Source organism: Ursus americanus, chromosome X (genome assembly GCF_024610735.1).
Source record: "Ursus americanus isolate L20-20 chromosome X, mUrsAme1.1.p, whole genome shotgun sequence".
Lineage (NCBI taxonomy): Eukaryota > Metazoa > Chordata > Mammalia > Carnivora > Ursidae > Ursus > Ursus americanus.
The window spans coordinates 4,698,341-4,720,953 of record NC_142164.1 but is presented as its reverse complement, the minus strand read 5'-3'; the positions used below and the strand labels follow the sequence as shown (position 1 = coordinate 4,720,953).

Genomic DNA, 22,613 nt, shown 5'->3' with positions numbered 1-22,613 from the left:
TTTGCTGTCTGTCACTGTGCAAATGCTAAAGGCACACGCAGATGTGTGCTCCTGCATTGGCTTGGTTCTTCAAGAAAGGAGGAGAAACCTCCTGTCAGCGCAGAGGGAGCCCTGCTCGCCTTGATTGCCAGCCAGTGGCTGAGCTCTGCTCTCTGGAAGGCACTGTGGGTGAGCAGTGAGGACACCAGGAGAAGCAGGACACGTCCCAGGCATAGGGGACTGTGTCCAGCAGCCGCAGTGTTGGCAGGAAGGTGGGGAGGGGTGCCCTGAGCCCTGCAGAAGAAGGGGAAGCAGGGTGACGGGGTGTGGCTCCCGGGGCGAGCACTGCAGTGCAAATGCCCCTGGCCCGGCCTGGGTGTCTGGGGAGACCAGAGGGGCGCCGTGATGGCTTCTGTGCAGCTGGTCACCAGGAACCTGCGTGGTGACAGTAGCCAGACTCCACTCTCTGCCTCCCTGTTAAGGAAGTGGTGGGGTGGGTGCGAGACTGGTTGTGAGGCGGACAGGCCCCAACCCTGCCTGCCCGAGTCCAGGTAAGGAGACCAGGGAGGACCGGGGGACCCCGGCCCTGCCCGTTCCCCTCTCCTCCCCCACCTACCCCCTCGCCGGAACCCATCGCCGCCCGACGTGCTGGCGGCCCTAGGGGACCCCTTCCTAAGGGGTCCGGAAGTGACGAGCTCCGACTTCCGCCTCAGAGCTCTGAGAGCGGCGACGACCTCCGCGTGAGGGAGGCGGGATCTTGGTCAGCTGAGGCGAGGCGTGCAGGTAGACCCACCCGTGAGGGAGCACACTGGGGGTGGGGGTGGGGGTGGGGGTAGGTCGCCCAGGAGCCAGGTGGCCCCTGCCGGTAGCCCCGAGAGACCGCGGGCAGGGGCAGCGTCGTCCGGCTGCGCCCCTCCCGCCGGGGCCCAGGACAGTGGCCACAGGTCCCCAGAGGGACGGGCCCAGGCCCTCCCTGGAGCGGGTGGTGGGACCTGAGGGAGAACTGTGGGGCCCACCCTCCCCCGCTTCGGTCCAGGCACTGGGTTCCTGGCGCAGCCGGCCCTGGGGGTCCCTAGGGAGGGTGGCCACAGAGGGCGTCTGGTGAAATGCACCTCGGGGGTCTGAGGGAGCTTAGGACCTTGGTCAGAGCGGAAGGATGCCAGGTCGGGAAGGGGCAGGGGCAGAGGCAGGCCCAGGGAGTCCAGGTAGGGACCGCGTGGGGACGGATCGGGGGCAGGACCCAGGGACATAGAAGCCGGGGACAGAGGGGACCTCAGCGCGGTCGGGCCCCAGGGTCAGACCGGGAAGGCCCCTGGGAGGGATAGGGACACATGGCCGATGGGGCGGGACTGGTGCATCCAGGTCTCCTGAGAGACTGGGGGCCTTGGTGGAAGGACCAGGGACTCCCTCAGGTGGGCAAGGGGAGTACCCAGGTCCTACTGGGCGTCGTGGTGAGGATACAGAGGGAGGACTGCGGGACACTAGACACCAGCAGTCAGGGAAGGTCCACCGGGGGGGGGGGAGAGGAAGGTGGGTCCACGTGGTGAGTCAGGAGTTCCACATACGGGTATCTGAGAGACTAAAGGCCTGATGGAAGGAGCGGATGCTCAGGTAGGCAGAAGGGAGGGCCCAGGTCCTGCTGGGCATCGTGGTGAGGATGCAGAGGGAGGACTGCAGGTCGCTGGACCCCAGCAGAGTCAGTCATAGAAGATACATGGGCGGGGGGGGGGGGCGGGGGCAATGCGTGGGGGGGGGGGCGCGGATGGGAACACGTGGTGAGTCTGGACTTCCGCATACGGGTCTCTGAGAGATTAAACGCCTGATGGAGGGAGCCAAAGCTCAGGTGGGCAGAGGGGAGGGTCCTGGCGCGAATCGAGAGGAGACCAGGGATGAACCATAACGGAGGACAGAGGGGACCCTGGCAGAAGTCCGCCTAGGATGGCAGTCTAGGGAGCCTACCGGGCGGGATGGGAACACGCCGCCACTGGGGCCGGACTTCGGCAACGTGGTCTCCTGAGAGAATGGGGGCCTCGGAGGAAGAAGTCTGTCTTCCATCCGGTGGACAGAGGGGAGGGCCCAGGTCCTGCTGGGCTTCAATGTGAGGATGCAGAGGGAGGACTGAGAGACCCTGGTTCCTAGCACAGGGTTTCTATGAAGGCCCCTGGTGCGGGATGGGAACACGTGGTGAGTCTTGACTTCTGCATCTGGGTGTCCGAGTGATAAAGGGCCTGTGGTAAGGAGCAGATCTCAGGTCTTTAGAGGCGAGGGCCCAGGCGCTTATGGGCGTCAAGGTATGAACCCTGAGGGAGGACAGAGGGGAACTCACAGAGGTCAGGCCCTAGTGTCAGTCCAGGAAGGCCCCTGGGCGCGATGGGGAAACGAGGCCAGTGTGGCTGGACTGGTGCATCCGGGTCTCCCGAGAGACTGGGGACCTGGTGAAAGGAGCCAATGCTCAGGTGGGCAGAGGGGAGACCCCATGGCCTGCTGGTCTTCATGCTGAGGATGCAGAGGGAAGACTGAAGGACGCTGGACCCCAGCACAGAGGCAGTGAGGGAAGGTCCGTGCAGGGGGGATTGGAGGTGGTGAGTCAGGACTTTTGCATCCCCAGTGTCAGAGACCCTGGGGGCCTGGGTGGAAGGAGCAGGGCCTCCCTCCGGTGTGCAGAGGAGAGGGCCTAGGCAGTAACCCGAGTCAAGCTATGAACTCTGAGGGAGGACAGAGGAGATCTCCCAGGGGTGGGGCCATAGTGTCAGTCCAGGAAGATCCCTGGGGGCCATGGGGATGCATAGCGAGCCTGCAGATCCGATTCTGGGTCTCAGGAGTCAGGAGGCGTGCGGTAAGGAGCACGGCCTCAGGTCGGAAGGCTGGGAGGGCCCAGCTTCTGTCGGGAGTCAAGGTGAGGACCAGAGGGAGGACAGAGGGACCCTGGGCCCAGTAGGGAATCAGTCCTGGGAGGCCCTTGAGTGGGACAAGCATGACATGAGGCGTGTCCTGACTTCGGCTCTGGGTCCCAGAGACACTGAGAGCTTGTTGTAAGGAGCGGCCTTCAGATGCAGGGATGAAGGCACTGGCCATCCAGGGAGTGCAGGTGGGCAATAGAGGACAAGCCGAAGTGACCCGAAGGAACCCATCTCAGGGAATCCCTGGCCTTTGTTGCCTGATGTGCCATCCAGGATCGTTTCCCATGGTTCTCAGGGCAGCGAGGGCTTTGGTCTGAGGGAACAGGCCTGGAGACAGCAGAGAGAGGAACACAAGATGTGCTGAGGCTCAAGCTAAGATCCCTGAGGGAGGACTCAGGGAGGGACCTGGACTCCAGAACAGGGACAGCGCACTGAAACCTGCCCCTGCTGTCAGCCCTGTGAGGCGTGTTTGTGCCAAGTCCACAGGCAGTGTGTCAGGACGTCCGCATCCAGGTCTGACAGAAGCGGGGGCCATGGTTTAAAAAACGAGGGGCAGGGGCTAATGGGACTGGATGCGAGGACCCGGTGGGAGGACATGAGCGACCCTGAACCCCAGAACAGCATCAGGCCTGGGAAGCCCCTGAGCGGGAAGAGGACAAGTGGCATGTCCAGACTTCCACATCCGGGTCATAGAGCGTCTGGGGGTTCGGGTAAGAGGCAGATCAGGGTCAGCAGCAGGGAAGGTCAAATCCTCCCGAAGTCAAGGCGAGAACCCTCAGGGAGAACTGCGTGGACCCTGGACCCCAGAACAGAGTCACCGACGGGAGGCCATAGGGCAGCTGTCGCACCCCCACATTTGGCCTTGGATCTCACGGATGCGGATGCGTGGGGCTGTCAGAGGGGAAAGGACTGGGGACAGCACAGGGCAGTCCCGAGGGATGCAGGGTGAGCGTTGAGGACCTTAGAGCCTAAAACAGACAGTGATTTTGTTGCCCGTGGGCTCCTTCTTGGATGTCCCCCAAGCTGGGGGGAACATCTGAAGTGTTCTTGACTTCTGCACCCAGGGTCTGAGGGAGGTGAGAGCCTTGGTCTGAGGATTGTGGCCTCAGGTCAGCAGAGGGTGGAGCCCCAAGACTCTGAGGGAGGACTGAGCAGACCCCCACGCAGACACAGGGGTCCCAAATGAAGTCCTGCCCCGGTGGCCAGTCCTGCGAGGCCAGGCTGGGAGTCAAGAAAAGTAAGCACCCCACTTTCTCCCCTGGGTCTCCGCGGGGTGGTGGCGTTGTTCTGCAGGATGCATGCTGAGGATAGGAGAAGGGATAGTTCCAGCACCTGCCGAACGTAAACGTGAGCACCTTAGGGACAAAGAGTGGACTCCTGCCCCTGGACAGAGGGACCAACCCCCGATCTGAGCTCCTTGTGAATTGGGTGGGGTGCAGGGGGAGGGCGTGGATTGCTGCGTCCGCACCCTTCTCTCCCAGCTCTCAGGCACGAGAGGACCATGCTGGGAGAGGTCTCAGTCAGGTCATCTGAGGAAGCCCTCCTGGGAGACACACAGGAGTCCCTGGTACTGCCAAGAATCCATGTGGGGACCCCTGAGAGAGGAGGGGCTGGGTCCGAACCCACCCCTCAGGAAAAGGAGGAGATGGCCTAGAAATCTGGCCAGGCCCTACCTGAGAACCCTGGGAACCCTGGGTGGAGCCTGTTGGGCTGAGCCCCTCCTCCTCTCCAGATCCCTGGTCTCAGGGAGGGGAGGGCCTGGGCCTGGGCCTGAGGGTCTGGACTCTAGTCAGTGGGGGAGGCAGGGACCTTGGCCCTGGCCCTGGCCCTGGTGGGGATGGAGGTGAGAAATGAGGGCATGCCTCCCACAGCAGGATCCCTAGGGACCAGGCTTGCCCTGCTACTTCTCTCAGCCATGGGGAGACAGGAAATGGTGGGCTAATTGATTTTTCCCTCTGGCGTCCTCCGGAGATGAGGCCTCAGCACAGGGCGGGTGAGAGTTTTCCCAGGCCTTCCGTGGGGTCAAGGTATCGACCAAGAGGCACACCCATCCCAGCACAGATGGAACCCCGAGCCTGGCCATCCCTGGACATCCGTGACAAGCCCTGTGGACCTTTGGCAGTTGTGGCCAGATGTGGGCCTCCTAGCTTACCTTCTGTGGAGTCTCAGGGCTGCGTGGCCTTGCTGTGATCCTTTGGCCTCAGTCCCACGTTGGGTGGGGCCCAGGCTCTGGCAGGGGAAATAGCCGCCTCTTGAGAGGCCAAGGAGGGGACCACCCAGCCTGGACTGGTGGGGACCTCACAGAGTCCGACCCAGCCCTCCTGTCTGCACCCTGAGGTGCCCCTCCCTTTCTCCTCCAGGGGCTTCAAGAACTCAGAGTCGAGGTCTCTGCCTGAGGCAGGAGTCCCTAAGGTCACAGAGCAGGGGAGGCGCAGGGGAGTGCCACAGGTCAAGGTGAGGACCCAGGGGCTTGCCCTTCCCATCCTCTCCTAAGCAGGAAGCAGCCCACTGTCAGCTCTGGGACCTCAGGCCTCTGCAGGCCGGCTGGACTCTGAGGAGCCATCCCACCTCTGTCTTCAGGTTCAGCCCGACAGGCGCCATGTCCCTGGGTCGGAGGAGTGAGCTCTGGCAGCTGGAGGAAGACCCAGTCCCGGCCCAGAGCCTGGTGGAGGCACAGCTGTCCGGGGCTGGGGAGGAGGGGGGCCCATGTCCCTCCTCCTCAGCCTCTGCCTCCTCCCAGTCCAGCCCCTCTCGCATCTCCTGCTCTGCCCTGTTTCTGGGCCCTCCGGAGGAGGGGTCTGCTGCTGGGGGCCCGAGTGCTCCCCAGAGCCCTCAGAGTGCCTGCCCCTCCCCCACTGGCCTGGCAGCCACTGCATGGGGCCAGCCCCACCATGGCTCCAGCAGCCCAGATGAGGAGGGGTCGAGCGGCTGGGAGGAGCCCGAGGAAGCCCAGCCCCTGCTCCAGGACACACTCCAGGGGAAGGCTGCTGACCTGGTGGCGTTCCTGGTGCTCAAGTATCTCACCCAGCAGCGCACCAGCCAGGCAGAGATGCTGGAGGTGGTCGGCAACGACTACCAGGACGCCTTCCCCGTGATCTTCGGCCAAGCGTCCGAGTGCATGCGGCTGGTCTTTGGCGTGGATGTGAAGGAGGTGGACCCCAGCGACCACTCCTACGTCCTGGTCACCGTCCTGGGCCTCACCTGCGGTGGGCTGCCGAGCGGTGAGCAGGGCATGCCCAAGACCGGCCTCCTGGTGGTGCTCTTGGGGGTGATCGTCCTGGAGGGCGACTGTGCCCCGGAGGAGAAGGTGTGGGAAGTGCTGGGGGTCATGGGGGTGTACGCCAGCAGGGAGCACGTCATCTACGGGGAGCCCAGGGAGCTCCTCACCAATGTCTGGGTGCAGGAAGGGTACGTGGAGTACCGGCAGGTGCCCGGCAGCGACCCTGCCCGCTACGAGTTCCTGTGGGGTCCCAGGGCCTATGCTGAAACCAGCAAGTTCCAAGTGCTGGAGTATTTGCTGCGGGTCAGTCGCGGGCAGCAGCCTTCGTCCCTGGCCCTGTGTGAAGAGTCTGTGAGCGATGAGGAAGAGGGGGCCTGAGCCCCAGGGGTGGCCAGGCCCTTTCCAGGCTTTGGTGGGGCCAACAGATTCTCCTGCGGGATGCTGGGCGGGAAGTGAGGCTGCTTGCTGGTTCTTTCCTGTTACTGTGTGTGTGTGTGTGTGTGTGTGTGTGTGTGTGTGTGAAGACGCAGCCCTGGGCTTTCTAAGGAGTGCAGGGCCAAGGAGGGTTGGGAGAAGAAAGCTGGGCAAGGAGCCTCCGTGGGGGGGATGGGAGGGGGCTGTTCTCTGTGATGACTCCCACATGCAGAGCTTGGTGTCCTCGAGGAAGCTCTCCAGTGGGGTTCCTTGGCATAGAAGGTTTCATCCGCTTCGGCGGCTGAGTGTGTGAGTGACATCCGCCCCCCCCCACACACACACAAACACACAGCATTTGTCCTTACCCAGTTCAAGAGTTAAGAGTTTTGTCATGTCCTGGAAACCAGGTGGGACCCCTTGCCTCCTTCTTTGGGCTCTGGACCAAAATCACAGGGCATTGGTCTAAGGATGGGTTGAAAAGGTGAAAAAAGGAAGAGTGAAGTGATGGGGTCAGGAAATAGAGAAATAAAAGGGAAAGTTTGTTGGTTCTTGCTTCTGATGCTTTGCTGTCTGTCACTGTGCAAATGCTAAAGGCACACGCAGATGTGTGCTCCTGCATTGGCTTGGTTCTTCAAGAAAGGAGGAGAAACCTCCTGTCATTGCAGAGGGAGCCCTGCTCGCCTTGATTGCCAGCCAGTGGCTGAGCTCTGCTCTCTGGAAGGCACTGTGGGTGAGCAGTGAGGACACCAGGAGAAGCAGGACACGTCCCAGGCATAGGGGACTGTGTCCAGCAGCCGCAGTGTTGGCAGGAAGGTGGGGAGGGGTGCCCTGAGCCCTGCAGAAGAAGGGGAAGCAGGGTGACGGGGTGTGGCTCCCGGGGCGAGCACTGCAGTGCAAATGCCCCTGGCCCGGCCTGGGTGTCTGGGGAGACCAGAGGGGCGCCGTGATGGCTTCTGTGCAGCTGGTCACCAGGAACCTGCGTGGTGACAGTAGCCAGACTCCACTCTCTGCCTCCCTGTTAAGGAAGTGGTGGGGTGGGTGCGAGACTGGTTGTGAGGCGGACAGGCCCCAACCCTGCCTGCCCGAGTCCAGGTAAGGAGACCAGGGAGGACCGGGGGACCCCGGCCCTGCCCGTTCCCCTCTCCTCCCCCACCTACCCCCTCGCCGGAACCCATCGCCGCCCGACGTGCTGGCGGCCCTAGGGGACCCCTTCCTAAGGGGTCCGGAAGTGACGAGCTCCGACTTCCGCCTCAGAGCTCTGAGAGCGGCGACGACCTCCGCGTGAGGGAGGCGGGATCTTGGTCAGCTGAGGCGAGGCGTGCAGGTAGACCCACCCGTGAGGGAGCACACTGGGGGTGGGGGTGGGGGTGGGGGTAGGTCGCCCAGGAGCCAGGTGGCCCCTGCCGGTAGCCCCGAGAGACCGCGGGCAGGGGCAGCGTCGTCCGGCTGCGCCCCTCCCGCCGGGACCCAGGACAGTGGCCACAGGTCCCCAGAGGGACGGGCCCAGGCCCTCCCTGGAGCGGGTGGTGGGACCTGAGGGAGAACTGTGGGGCCCACCCTCCCCCGCTTCGGTCCAGGCACTGGGTTCCTGGCGCAGCCGGCCCTGGGGGTCCCTAGGGAGGGTGGCCACAGAGGGCGTCTGGTGAAATGCACCTCGGGGGTCTGAGGGAGCTTAGGACCTTGGTCAGAGCGGAAGGATGCCAGGTCGGGAAGGGGCAGGGGCAGAGGCAGGCCCAGGGAGTCCAGGTAGGGACCGCGTGGGGACAGATCGGGGGCAGGACCCAGGGACATAGAAGCCGGGGACAGAGGGGACCTCAGCGCGGTCGGGCCCCAGGGTCAGACCGGGAAGGCCCCTGGGAGGGATAGGGACACATGGCCGATGGGGCGGGACTGGTGCATCCAGGTCTCCTGAGAGACTGGGGGCCTTGGTGGAAGGACCAGGGACTCCCTCAGGTGGGCAAGGGGAGTACCCAGGTCCTACTGGGCGTCGTGGTGAGGATACAGAGGGAGGACTGCGGGACACTAGACACCAGCAGTCAGGGAAGGTCCACCGGGGGGGGGAGAGGAAGGTGGGTCCACGTGGTGAGTCAGGAGTTCCACATACGGGTATCTGAGAGACTAAAGGCCTGATGGAAGGAGCGGATGCTCAGGTAGGCAGAAGGGAGGGCCCAGGTCCTGCTGGGCATCGTGGTGAGGATGCAGAGGGAGGACTGCAGGTCGCTGGACCCCAGCAGAGTCAGTCATAGAAGATACATGGGCGGGCGGGGGCGGGGGCAATGCGCGGGGGGGGGGGGGGGGGGGCGCGGATGGGAACACGTGGTGAGTCTGGACTTCCGCATACGGGTCTCTGAGAGATTAAACGCCTGATGGAGGGAGCCAAAGCTCAGGTGGGCAGAGGGGAGGGTCCTGGCGCGAATCGAGAGGAGACCAGGGATGAACCATAACGGAGGACAGAGGGGACCCTGGCAGAAGTCCGCCTAGGATGGCAGTCTAGGGAGCCTACCGGGCGGGATGGGAACACGCCGCCACTGGGGCCGGACTTCGGCAACGTGGTCTCCCGAGAGAATGGGGGCCTCGGAGGAAGAAGTCTGTCTTCCATCCGGTGGACAGAGGGGAGGGCCCAGGTCCTGCTGCTCTTCAATGTGAGGATGCAGAGGGAGGACTGAGAGACCCTGGTTCCTAGCACAGGGTTTCTATGAAGGCCCCTGGTGCGGGATGGGAACACGTGGTGAGTCTTGACTTCTGCATCTGGGTGTCCGAGTGATAAAGGGCCTGTGGTAAGGAGCAGATCTCAGGTCTTTAGAGGCGAGGGCCCAGGCGCTTATGGGCGTCAAGGTATGAACCCTGAGGGAGGACAGAGGGGAACTCACAGAGGTCAGGCCCTAGTGTCAGTCCAGGAAGGCCCCTGGGCGCGATGGGGAAACGAGGCCAGTGTGGCTGGACTGGTGCATCCGGGTCTCCCGAGAGACTGGGGACCTGGTGAAAGGAGCCAATGCTCAGGTGGGCAGAGGGGAGACCCCATGGCCTGCTGGGCTTCATGCTGAGGATGCAGAGGGAAGACTGAAGGACGCTGGACCCCAGCACAGAGGCAGTGAGGGAAGGTCCGTGCAGGGGGGATTGGAGGTGGTGAGTCAGGACTTTTGCATCCCCAGTGTCAGAGACCCTGGGGGCCTGGGTGGAAGGAGCAGGGCCTCCCTCCGGTGTGCAGAGGAGAGGGCCTAGGCAGTAACCCGAGTCAAGCTATGAACTCTGAGGGAGGACAGAGGAGATCTCCCAGGGGTGGGGCCATAGTGTCAGTCCAGGAAGATCCCTGGGGGCCATGGGGATGCATAGCGAGCCTGCAGATCCGATTCTGGGTCTCAGGAGTCAGGAGGCGTGCGGTAAGGAGCACGGCCTCAGGTCGGAAGGCTGGGAGGGCCCAGCTTCTGTCGGGAGTCAAGGTGAGGACCAGAGGGAGGACAGAGGGACCCTGGGCCCAGTAGGGAATCAGTCCTGGGAGGCCCTTGAGTGGGACAAGCATGACATGAGGCGTGTCCTGACTTCGGCTCTGGGTCCCAGAGACACTGAGAGCTTGTTGTAAGGAGCGGCCTTCAGATGCAGGGGTGAAGGCACAGGCCATCCAGGGAGTGCAGGTGGGCAATAGAGGACAGGCCTAAGTGACCCGAAGGAACCCATCTCAGGGAATCCCTGGCCTTTGTTGCCTGATGTGCCATCCAGGATCGTTTCCCATGGTTCTCAGGGCAGCGAGGGCTTTGGTCTGAGGGAACAGGCCTGGAGACAGCAGAGAGAGGAACACAAGATGTGCTGAGGCTCAAGCTAAGATCCCTGAGGGAGGACTCAGGGAGGGACCTGGACTCCAGAACAGGGACAGCGCACTGAAACCTGCCCCTGCTGTCAGCCCTGTGAGGCGTGTTTGTGCCAAGTCCACAGGCAGTGTGTCAGGACGTCCGCATCCAGGTCTGACAGAAGCGGGGGCCATGGTTTAAAAAACGAGGGGCAGGGGCTAATGGGACTGGATGCGAGGACCCGGTGGGAGGACATGAGCGACCCTGAACCCCAGAACAGCATCAGGCCTGGGAAGCCCCTGAGTGGGAAGAGGACAAGTGGCATGTCCAGACTTCCACATCCGGGTCATAGAGCGTCTGGGGGTTCGGGTAAGAGGCAGATCAGGGTCAGCAGCAGGGAAGGTCAAATCCTCCCGAAGTCGAACCCTCAGGGAGAACTGCGTGGACCCTGGACCCCAGAACAGAGTCACCGACGGAGGCCATAGGGCAGCTGTCACACCCCCACATTTGGCCTTGGATCTCACGGGATGCGTGGGGCTGTCAGAGGGGAAAGGACTGGGGACAGCACAGGGCAGTCCGAGGGATGCAGGGTGAGCGTTGAGGACCTTAGAGCCTAAAACAGACAGTGATTTTGTTGCCCGTGGGCTCCTTCTTGGATGTCCCCCAAGCTGGGGGGAACATCTGAAGTGTTCTTGACTTCTGCACCCAGGGTCTGAGGGAGGTGAGAGCCTTGGTCTGAGGATTGTGGCCTCAGGTCAGCAGAGGGTGGAGCCCCAAGACTCTGAGGGAGGACTGAGCAGACCCCCACGCAGACACAGGGGTCCCAAATGAAGTCCTGCCCCGGTGGCCAGTCCTGCGAGGCCAGGCTGGGAGTCAAGAAAAGTAAGCACCCCACTTTCTCCCCTGGGTCTCCGCGGGGGTGGTGGCGTTTGTTCTGCAGATGCATGCTGAGGATAGGAGAAGGGATAGTTCCAGCACCTGCCGAACGTAAACGTGAGCACCTTAGGGACAAAGAGTGGACTCCTGCCCCTGGACAGAGGGACCAACCCCCGATCTGAGCTCCTTGTGAATTGGGGTGGGGGTGCAGGGGGGAGGGCGTGGATTGCTGCGTCCGCACCCTTCTCTCCCAGCTCTCAGGCACGAGAGGACCATGCTGGGAGAGGTCTCAGTCAGGTCATCTGAGGAAGCCCTCCTGGGAGACACACAGGAGTCCCTGGTACTGCCAAGAATCCATGTGGGGACCCCTGAGAGAGGAGGGGCTGGGTCCGAACCCACCCCTCAGGAAAAGGAGGAGATGGCCTAGAAATCTGGCCAGGCCCTACCTGAGAACCCTGGGAACCCTGGGTGGAGCCTGTTGGGCTGAGCCCCTCCTCCTCTCCAGATCCCTGGTCTCAGGGAGGGGAGGGCCTGGGCCTGGGCCTGAGGGTCTGGACTCTAGTCAGTGGGGGAGGCAGGGACCTTGGCCCTGGCCCTGGCCCTGGTGGGGATGGAGGTGAGAAATGAGGGCATGCCTCCCACAGCAGGATCCCTAGGGACCAGGCTTGCCCTGCTACTTCTCTCAGCCATGGGGAGACAGGAAATGGTGGGCTAATTCCCTCTGGCGTCCTCCGGAGATGAGGCCTCAGCACAGGGCGGGTGAGAGTTTTCCCAGGCCTTCCGTGGGGTCAAGGTATCGACCAAGAGGCACACCCATCCCAGCACAGATGGAACCCCGAGCCTGGCCATCCCTGGACATCCGTGACAAGCCCTGTGGACCTTTGGCAGTTGTGGCCAGATGTGGGCCTCCTAGCTTACCTTCTGTGGAGTCTCAGGGCTGCGTGGCCTTGCTGTGATCCTTTGGCCTCAGTCCCACGTTGGGTGGGGCCCAGGCTCTGGCAGGGGAAATAGCCGCCTCTTGAGAGGCCAAGGAGGGGACCACCCAGCCTGGACTGGTGGGGACCTCACAGAGTCCGACCCAGCCCTCCTGTCTGCACCCTGAGGTGCCCCTCCCTTTCTCCTCCAGGGGCTTCAAGAACTCAGAGTCGAGGTCTCTGCCTGAGGCAGGAGTCCCTAAGGTCACAGAGCAGGGGAGGCGCAGGGGAGTGCCACAGGTCAAGGTGAGGACCCAGGGGCTTGCCCTTCCCATCCTCTCCTAAGCAGGAAGCAGCCCACTGTCAGCTCTGGGACCTCAGGCCTCTGCAGGCCGGCTGGACTCTGAGGAGCCATCCCACCTCTGTCTTCAGGTTCAGCCCGACAGGCGCCATGTCCCTGGGTCGGAGGAGTGAGCTCTGGCAGCTGGAGGAAGACCCAGTCCCGGCCCAGAGCCTGGTGGAGGCACAGCTGTCCGGGGCTGGGGAGGAGGGGGGCCCATGTCCCTCCTCCTCAGCCTCTGCCTCCTCCCAGTCCAGCCCCTCTCGCATCTCCTGCTCTGCCCTGTTTCTGGGCCCTCCGGAGGAGGGGTCTGCTGCTGGGGGCCCGAGTGCTCCCCAGAGCCCTCAGAGTGCCTGCCCCTCCCCCACTGGCCTGGCAGCCACTGCATGGGGCCAGCCCCACCATGGCTCCAGCAGCCCAGATGAGGAGGGGTCGAGCGGCTGGGAGGAGCCCGAGGAAGCCCAGCCCCTGCTCCAGGACACACTCCAGGGGAAGGCTGCTGACCTGGTGGCGTTCCTGGTGCTCAAGTATCTCACCCAGCAGCGCACCAGCCAGGCAGAGATGCTGGAGGTGGTCGGCAACGACTACCAGGACGCCTTCCCCGTGATCTTCGGCCAAGCGTCCGAGTGCATGCGGCTGGTCTTTGGCGTGGATGTGAAGGAGGTGGACCCCAGCGACCACTCCTACGTCCTGGTCACCGTCCTGGGCCTCACCTGCGGTGGGCTGCCGAGCGGTGAGCAGGGCATGCCCAAGACCGGCCTCCTGGTGGTGCTCTTGGGGGTGATCGTCCTGGAGGGCGACTGTGCCCCGGAGGAGAAGGTGTGGGAAGTGCTGGGGGTCATGGGGGTGTACGCCAGCAGGGAGCACGTCATCTACGGGGAGCCCAGGGAGCTCCTCACCAATGTCTGGGTGCAGGAAGGGTACGTGGAGTACCGGCAGGTGCCCGGCAGCGACCCTGCCCGCTACGAGTTCCTGTGGGGTCCCAGGGCCTATGCTGAAACCAGCAAGTTCCAAGTGCTGGAGTATTTGCTGCGGGTCAGTCGCGGGCCGCAGCCTTCGTCCCTGGCCCTGTGTGAAGAGTCTGTGAGCGATGAGGAAGAGGGGGCCTGAGCCCCAGGGGTGGCCAGGCCCTTTCCAGGCTTTGGTGGGGCCAACAGATTCTCCTGCGGGATGCTGGGCGGGAAGTGAGGCTGCTTGCTGGTTCTTTCCTGTTACTGTGTGTGTGTGTGTGTGTGTGTGTGTGTGTGTGTGTGTGTGAAGACGCAGCCCTGGGCTTTCTAAGGAGTGCAGGGCCAAGGAGGGTTGGGAGAAGAAAGCTGGGCAAGGAGCCTCCTTGGGGGGGATGGGAGGGGGCTGTTCTCTGTGATGACTCCCACATGCAGAGCTTGGTGTCCTCGAGGAAGCTCTCCAGTGGGGTTCCTAGGCATAGAAGGTTTCATCCGCTTCGGCGGCTGAGTGTGTGAGTGACATCCGCCCCCCCCCACACACACACACAGCATTTGTCCTCACCCAGTTCAAGAGTTAAGAGTTTTGTCATGTCCTGGAAACCAGGTGGGACCCCTTGCCTCCTTCTTTGGGCTCTGGACCAAAATCACAGGGCATTGGTCTAAGGATGGGTTGAAAAGGTGAAAAAAGGAAGAGTGAAGTGATGGGGTCAGGAAATAGAGAAATAAAAGGGAAAGTTTGTTGGTTCTTGCTTCTGATGCTTTGCTGTCTGTCACTGTGCAAATGCTAAAGGCACACGCAGATGTGCGCTCCTGCATTGGCTTGGTTCTTCAAGAAAGGAGGAGAAACCTCCTGTCAGCGCAGAGGGAGCCCTGCTCGCCTTGATTGCCAGCCAGTGGCTGAGCTCTGCTCTCTGGAAGGCACTGTGGGTGAGCAGTGAGGACACCAGGAGAAGCAGGACACGTCCCAGGCATAGGGGACTGTGTCCAGCAGCCGCAGTGTTGGCAGGAAGGTGGGGAGGGGTGCCCTGAGCCCTGCAGAAGAAGGGGAAGCAGGGTGACGGGGTGTGGCTCCCGGGGCGAGCACTGCAGTGCAAATGCCCCTGGCCCGGCCTGGGTGTCTGGGGAGACCAGAGGGGCGCCGTGATGGCTTCTGTGCAGCTGGTCACCAGGAACCTGCGTGGTGACAGTAGCCAGACTCCACTCTCTGCCTCCCTGTTAAGGAAGTGGTGGGGTGGGTGCGAGACTGGTTGTGAGGCGGACAGGCTCCAACCCTGCCTGCCTGAGTCCAGGTAAGGAGACCAGGGAGGACCGGGGGACCCCGGCCCTGCCCGTTCCCCTCGCCTCCCCCACCTACCCCCTCGCCGGAACCCATCGCCGCCCGACGTGCTGGCGGCCCTAGGGGACCCCTTCCTAAGGGGTCCGGAAGTGACGAGCTCCGACTTCCGCCTCAGAGCTCTGAGAGCGGCGACGACCTCCGCGTGAGGGAGGCGGGATCTTGGTCAGCTGAGGCGAGGCGTGCAGGTAGACCCACCCGTGAGGGAGCACACTGGGGGTGGGTGTGGGGGTGGGGGTAGGGCGCCCAGGAGCCAGGTGGCCCCTGCCGGTAGCCCCGAGAGACCGCGGGCAGGGGCAGCGTCGTCCGGCTGCACCCCTCCCGCCGGGGCCCAGGACAGTGGCCACAGGTCCCCAGAGGGACGGGCCCAGGCCCTCCCTGGAGCGGGTGGTGGGACCTGAGGGAGAACTGTGCGGCCCACCCTCCCCCGCTTCGGTCCAGGCACTGGGTTCCTGGCGCGGCCGGGCCCTGGGGGTCCCTAGGGAGGGTGGCCACAGAGGGCGTCTGGTGAAATGCACCTCGGGGGTCTGAGGGAGCTTAGGACCTTGGTCAGAGCGGAAGGATGCCAGGTCGGGAAGGGGCAGGGGCAGAGGCAGGCCCAGGGAGTCCAGGTAGGGACCGCGTGGGGACGGATCGGGGGCAGGACCCACGGACATAGAAGCCGGGGACAGAGGGGACCTCAGCGCGGTCGGGCCCCAGGGTCAGACCGGGAAGGCCCCTGGGAGGGATAGGGACACATGGCCGATGGGGCGGGGCTGGTGCATCCAGGTCTCCCGAGAGACTGGGGGCCTTGGTGGAAGGACCAGGGACTCCCTCAGGTGGGCAAGGGGAGTACCCAGGTCCTACTGGGAGTCGTGGTGAGGATACAGAGGGAGGACTGCCGGACACTAGACACCAGCAGTCAGGGAAGGTCCACCGGGGGGGGGGAGGGGAAGGTGGATCCACGTGGTGAGTCAGGAGTTCCACATACGGGTATCTGAGAGACTAAAGGCCTGATGGAAGGAGCGGATGCTCAGGTAGGCAGAAGGGAGGGCCCAGGTCCTGCTGGGCATCGTGGTGAGGATGCAGAGGGAGGACTGCAGGTCTCTGGACCCCAGCAGAGTCAGTCATAGAAGATACATGGGCGGGCGGGGGCGGGGGCAATGCGCGGGGGGGGGGGGGGCGCGGATGGGAACACGTGGTGAGTCTGGACTTCCGCATACGGGTCTCTGAGAGATTAAACGCCTGATGGAGGGAGCCAAAGCTCAGGTGGGCAGAGGGGAGGGTCCTGGCGCGAATCGAGAGGAGACCAGGGATGAACCATAACGGAGGACAGAGGGGACCCTGGCAGAAGTCCGCCTAGGATGGCAGTCTAGGGAGCCTACCGGGCGGGATGGGAACACGCCGCCACTGGGGCCGGACTTCGGCAACGTGGTCTCCTGAGAGAATGGGGGCCTCGGAGGAAGAAGTCTGTCTTCCATCCGGTGGACAGAGGGGAGGGCCTAGGTCCTGCTGCTCTTCAATGTGAGGATGCAGAGGGAGGACTGAGAGACCCTGGTTCCTAGCACAGGGTTTCTATGAAGGCCCCTGGTGCGGGATGGGAACACGTGGTGAGTCTTGACTTCTGCATCTGGGTGTCCGAGTGATAAAGGGCCTGTGGTAAGGAGCAGATCTCAGGTCTTTAGAGGCGAGGGCCCAGGCGCTTATGGGCGTCAAGGTATGAACCCTGAGGGAGGACAGAGGGGAACTCACAGAGGTCAGGCCCTAGTGTCAGTCCAGGAAGGCCCCTGGGCGCGATGGGGAAACGAGGCCAGTGTGGCTGGACTGGTGCATCCGGGTCTCCCGAGAGACTGGGGACCTGGTGAAAGGAGCCAATGCTCAGGTGGGCAGAGGGGAGACCCCATGGCCTGCTGGGCTTCATGCTGAGGATGCAGAGGGAAGACTGAAGGACGCTGGACCCCAGCACAGAGGCAGTGAGGGAAGGTCCGTGCAGGGGGGATTGGAGGTGGTGAGTCAGGACTTTTGCATCCCCAGTGTCAGAGACCCTGGGGGCCTGGGTGGAAGGAGCAGGGCCTCCCTCCGGTGTGCAGAGGAGAGGGCCTAGGCAGTAACCCGAGTCAAGCTATGAACTCTGAGGGAGGACAGAGGAGATCTCCCAGGGGTGGGGCCATAGTGTCAGTCCAGGAAGATCCCTGGGGGCCATGGGGATGCATAGCGAGCCTGCAGATCCGATTCTGGGTCTCAGGAGTCAGGAGGCGTGCGGTAAGGAGCACGGCCTCAGGTCGGAAGGCTGGGAGGGCCCAGCTTCTGTCGGGAGTCAAGGTGAGGACCAGAGGGAGGACAGAGGGACCCTGGGCCCAGTAGGGAATCAGTCCTGGGAGGCCCTTGAGTGGGACAAGCATGACATGAGGCGTGTCCTGACTTCGGCTCTGGGTCCCAGAGACACTGAGAGCTTGTTGTAAGGAGCGGCCTTCAGATGCAGGGATGAAGGCACTGGCCATCCAGGGAGTGCAGGTGGGCAATAGAGGACAGGCCTAAGTGACCCGAAGGAACCCATCTCAGGGAATCCCTGGCCTTTGTTGCCTGATGTGCCATCCAGGATCGTTTCCCATGGTTCTCAGGGCAGCGAGGGCTTTGGTCTGAGGGAACAGGCCTGGAGACAGCAGAGAGAGGAACACAAGATGTGCTGAGGCTCAAGCTAAGATCCCTGAGGGAGGACTCAGGGAGGGACCTGGACTCCAGAACAGGGACAGCGCACTGAAACCTGCCCCTGCTGTCAGCCCTGTGAGGCGTGTTTGTGCCAAGTCCACAGGCAGTGTGTCAGGACGTCCGCATCCAGGTCTGACAGAAGCGGGGGCCATGGTTTAAAAAACGAGGGGCAGGGGCTAATGGGACTGGATGCGAGGACCCGGTGGGAGGACATGAGCGACCCTGAACCCCAGAACAGCATCAGGCCTGGGAAGCCCCTGAGCGGGAAGAGGACAAGTGGCATGTCCAGACTTCCACATCCGGGTCATAGAGCGTCTGGGGGTTCGGGTAAGAGGCAGATCAGGGTCAGCAGCAGGGAAGGTCAAATCCTCCCGAAGTCAAGGCGAGAACCCTCAGGGAGAACTGCGTGGACCCTGGACCCCAGAACAGAGTCACCGACGGGAGGCCATAGGGCAGCTGTCGCACCCCCACATTTGGCCTTGGATCTCACGGATGCGGATGCGTGGGGCTGTCAGAGGGGAAAGGACTGGGGACAGCACAGGGCAGTCCCGAGGGATGCAGGGTGAGCGTTGAGGACCTTAGAGCCTAAAACAGACAGTGATTTTGTTGCCCGTGGGCTCCTTCTTGGATGTCCCCCAAGCTGGGGGGAACATCTGAAGTGTTCTTGACTTCTGCACCCAGGGTCTGAGGGAGGTGAGAGCCTTGGTCTGAGGATTGTGGCCTCAGGTCAGCAGAGGGTGGAGCCCCAAGACTCTGAGGGAGGACTGAGAAGACCCCCACGCAGACACAGGGGTCCCAAATGAAGTCCTGCCCCGGTGGCCAGTCCTGCGAGGCCAGGCTGGGAGTCAAGAAAAGTAAGCACCCCACTTTCTCCCCTGGGTCTCCGCGGGGTGGTGGCGTTGTTCTGCAGGATGCATGCTGAGGATAGGAGAAGGGATAGTTCCAGCACCTGCCGAAAGTAAACGTGAGCACCTTAGGGACAAAGAGTGGACTCCTGCCCCTGGACAGAGGGACCAACCCCCGATCTGAGTTCCTTGTGAATTGGGTGGGGTGCAGGGGGAGGGCGTGGATTGCTGCGTCCTCACCCTTCTCTCCCAGCTCTCAGGCACGAGAGGACCATGCTGGGAGAGGTCTCAGTCAGGTCATCTGAGGAAGCCCTCCTGGGAGACACACAGGAGTCCCTGGTACTGCCAAGAATCCATGTGGGGACCCCTGAGAGAGGAGGGGCTGGGTCCGAACCCACCCCTCAGGAAAAGGAGGAGATGGCCTAGAAATCTGGCCAGGCCCTACCTGAGAACCCTGGGAACCCTGGGTGGAGCCTGTTGGGCTGAGCCCCTCCTCCTCTCCAGATCCCTGGTCTCAGGGAGGGGAGGGCCTGGGCCTGGGCCTGAGGGTCTGGACTCTAGTCAGTGGGGGAGGCAGGGACCTTGGCCCTGGCCCTGGCCCTGGTGGGGATGGAGGTGAGAAATGAGGGCATGCCTCCCACAGCAGGATCCCTAGGGACCAGGCTTGCCCTGCTACTTCTCTCAGCCATGGGGAGACAGGAAATGGTGGGCTAATTGATTTTTCCCTCTGGCGTCCTCCGGAGATGAGGCCTCAGCACAGGGCGGGTGAGAGTTTTCCCAGGCCTTCCGTGGGGTCAAGGTATCGACCAAGAGGCACACCCATCCCAGCACAGATGGAACCCCGAGCCTGGCCATCCCTGGACATCCGTGACAAGCCCTGTGGACCTTTGGCAGTTGTGGCCAGATGTGGGCCTCCTAGCTTACCTTCTGTGGAGTCTCAGGGCTGCGTGGCCTTGCTGTGATCCTTTGGCCTCAGTCCCACGTTGGGTGGGGCCCAGGCTCTGGCAGGGGAAATAGCCGCCTCTTGAGAGGCCAAGGAGGGGACCACCCAGCCTGGACTGGTGGGGACCTCACAGAGTCCGACCCAGCCCTCCTGTCTGCACCCTGAGGTGCCCCTCCCTTTCTCCTCCAGGGGCTTCAAGAACTCAGAGTCGAGGTCTCTGCCTGAGGCAGGAGTCCCTAAGGTCACAGAGCAGGGGAGGCGCAGGGGAGTGCCACAGGTCAAGGTGAGGACCCAGGGGCTTGCCCTTCCCATCCTCTCCTAAGCAGGAAGCAGCCCACTGTCAGCTCTGGGACCTCAGGCCTCTGCAGGCCGGCTGGACTCTGAGGAGCCATCCCACCTCTGTCTTCAGGTTCAGCCCGACAGGCGCCATGTCCCTGGGTCGGAGGAGTGAGCTCTGGCAGCTGGAGGAAGACCCAGTCCCGGCCCAGAGCCTGGTGGAGGCACAGCTGTCCGGGGCTGGGGAGGAGGGGGGCCCATGTCCCTCCTCCTCAGCCTCTGCCTCCTCCCAGTCCAGCCCCTCTCGCATCTCCTGCTCTGCCCTGTTTCTGGGCCCTCCGGAGGAGGGGTCTGCTGCTGGGGGCCCGAGTGCTCCCCAGAGCCCTCAGAGTGCCTGCCCCTCCCCCACTGGCCTGGCAGCCACTGCATGGGGCCAGCCCCACCATGGCTCCAGCAGCCCAGATGAGGAGGGGTCAAGCGGCTGGGAGGAGCCCGAGGAAGCCCAGCCCCTGCTCCAGGACACAGTCCAGGGGAAGGCTGCTGACCTGGTGGCATTCCTGGTGCTCAAGTATCTCACCCAGCAGCGCACCAGCCAGGCAGAGATGCTGGAGGTGGTCGGCAACGACTACCAGGACGCCTTCCCCGTGATCTTCGGCCAAGCGTCCGAGTGCATGCGGCTGGTCTTTGGCGTGGATGTGAAGGAGGTGGACCCCAGCGACCACTCCTACATCCTGGTCACCGTCCTGGGCCTCACCTGCGGTGGGCTGCCGAGCGGTGAGCAGGGCATGCCCAAGACCGGCCTCCTGGTGGTGCTCTTGGGGGTGATCGTCCTGGAGGGCGACTGTGCCCCGGAGGAGAAGGTGTGGGAAGTGCTGGGGGTCATGGGGGTGTATGCCAGCAGGGAGCACGTCATCTACGGGGAGCCCAGGGAGCTCCTCACCAATGTCTGGGTGCAGAAAGGGTACGTGGAGTACCGGCAGGTAGCCGGCAGCGACCCTGCCCGCTACGAGTTCCTGTGGGGTCCCAGGGCCTATGCTGAAACCAGCAAGTTCCAAGTGCTGGAGTATTTGCTGCGGGTCAGTCGCGGGCAGCAGCCATCGTCCCTGGCCCTGTGTGAAGAGTCTGTGAGTGATGAGGAAGAGGGGGCCTGAGCGCCAGGGGTGGCCAGGCCCTTTCCAGGCTTTGGTGGTAGGGGAAGTTTCTCCTGCGGGATGCTGGGCTGGAAGTGAGGCTGCTTGCTGGTTCTTTCCTGTTAGTGTTTGTTTGTGTGTGTGTGTGTGTGTGTGTGTGTGTGTGTGTGTGTGTGTGTGTGAAGAAGCAGCCCTGGGCTTTCTAAGGTGTGCAGGGCCAGGGAGGGTTGGGAGAAGAAAGCGGGGCAAGGAGCCTCCTTGGGGGGGATGGGTGGGGGCTGTTCTCTGTGATGACTCCCACACCCAGAGTTTGGTGTCCTCGAGGAATCTCTCCAGTGGGGTTCCTTGGTACAGAAGGTTTCATCCGCTTTGGCGGCTGAGTGTGTGAGTGACATAGCCCCCCCCCCCCAAAGCATTTGTTCTTACCCAGTTCAAGAGTTAAGAGTTTTGTCATGTTCTCGGGGTACCTGGGTGGCTGTTGTTTAAGCATCTGCCTTCAGCTCAGACCATGATCTCAGGATGCTGGGATCGAGCCCCACATTGTGCTCCCTACTCAGTGGGGACTCTGTTTCTCCCTCTCTCTTGTTTGTACTCTCACTTTCTCAAATAAATAAATAGAAATCGTTAAAAAAATGAGTTTTGTCATATCCTGGAAACCAGCCTGGGCCCCTTGCCTCATTGTGCTCAACCGAACTCACAGGGCATTGGCCTAGGGAGGGGTTGGAAAGGCGAAAGAACAGAGCAGGCAAGGGATGGGGGTCAGGGACTGGCGAAAGGAAAGTTTGTCGATTCTTGCTTGTGATGCTTTCCTGTCTGTCACTGTGCAAATGCCAAAGGCACATGCAGATGTGTGCTCCTGCATTGGCTTGGTCCTTCACGAAAGGAGGAGAAACGTCCTCTCAGCACAGAGGGAGCCCTGCTCGCTGGCTCCTTGATTCCCAGATAGGGCTGAGCTCTGCTCTCTGGAAGGCCCTGTGGGTGAGCAATGAGAACACCAGGAGAAGCAGGACCCGTCCCAGGCATAGGGGACCTTGTCCAGCAGCCGCGGTGCTGGCAGGAAGGAGGGGAAGGATGCCCTGAGCCCTGTAGAAGAAGGGGAAGCAGGGTGAGGGGGTGTGGCTCCTGGGGCGAGCACTGCAGTGCAAATGCCCCTGGCCCGGCCTGGGTGGCTGGGGAGACCAGAGGGGCGCCATGATGGCTTCTGTGCAGCTGGTCACCAGGATGTTGGTATGTGACAGTGACGGTATTTGGATATGGGGTCCTTTGGGGAGAGAGCCATGTCTGAAATGGATAAATGGTCTGAGCAGTTTGCATTGGATTCTGGAGAGGGCCGAGTACTGTCCTGCGGCAAGAAGGGTCAGTGTGCTGGGCCGCTGTCCCGTTGCTTTTGAAGTCAGTGATGATTTAGTGGCTTTATCCCTGTCCTCTCCAGGAATGTTCTGTGAATGACACTCTCTTTCCATGGGGGAATGGAGAAGTCACTTACAGCCCTTCTTTCTCTGGGCTGGGGGACCCCTCGCTGTCTCCTAGGCCATGAGAGTTCCTTCGGGTTTCCTGGAGTTCTCCATGGCCAGTCCTAAACAATGGCTGGGTGTTAGTGGGAAGGAATGATGGAACACCAGAGGTCTGAATGGAAGAGGAGCTCAAAAGAGGAACCGAGTTGGTCTTCTCCTGTTACTGGGGGTCCTATGAGTTAGTTGCACTGAGCTGGGCAAGAACCCCTGCCCCACCCTCACCCTAATGGAATGATCTGTCCCCCTGGAGGCACATATGCAGAGAGCACGATCCGCTTTGTTCTCTGAGGTGCCACTTGAACTCCAATTCCGTGATACGTCACAGCAAGGGAGAATGTTTGGAGGAGGGGGTGTGGTGGGTGGAGGTCAAAGTAACACGGGGCAGATCTCCCAAGCACCACGGCTCCACGTCCGCCAGTGTGCGCGTGTTCGGACCTCTCCCGAAATGGGACAGCAACAGAGACTCCCAGGTTAGGGTTCCGACCTTTCATCAGAGGAAAGAGAACATT

General features: G+C 62.5%; 3 protein-coding genes across 3 annotated transcripts; all 3 read left to right on the top strand.

The window, feature by feature from the left end:
- The first annotated feature begins 5,465 nt into the window (after positions 1-5,465).
- Positions 5,466-6,605, top strand: LOC148106802 (melanoma-associated antigen 4-like). Its single transcript, XM_087859496.1, has one exon. The coding sequence runs from the start codon at positions 5,479-5,481 to the stop codon at positions 6,475-6,477; it is 999 nt and encodes a 332-aa protein (XP_087715622.1). The 5' UTR covers positions 5,466-5,478; the 3' UTR covers positions 6,478-6,605.
- Positions 6,606-12,526: 5,921 nt separating this feature from the next.
- Positions 12,527-13,855, top strand: LOC148106801 (melanoma-associated antigen 4-like). The gene has a single exon (XM_087859509.1). The coding sequence runs from the start codon at positions 12,540-12,542 to the stop codon at positions 13,536-13,538; it is 999 nt and encodes a 332-aa protein (XP_087715635.1). The 5' UTR covers positions 12,527-12,539; the 3' UTR covers positions 13,539-13,855.
- Positions 13,856-19,612: 5,757 nt separating this feature from the next.
- Positions 19,613-20,611, top strand: LOC148106800 (melanoma-associated antigen 4-like). Its single transcript, XM_087859665.1, has one exon. It carries the CDS (start codon positions 19,613-19,615, stop codon positions 20,609-20,611), a length of 999 nt encoding a protein of 332 aa, XP_087715791.1.
- The last annotated feature ends 2,002 nt before the right edge of the window (positions 20,612-22,613 follow it).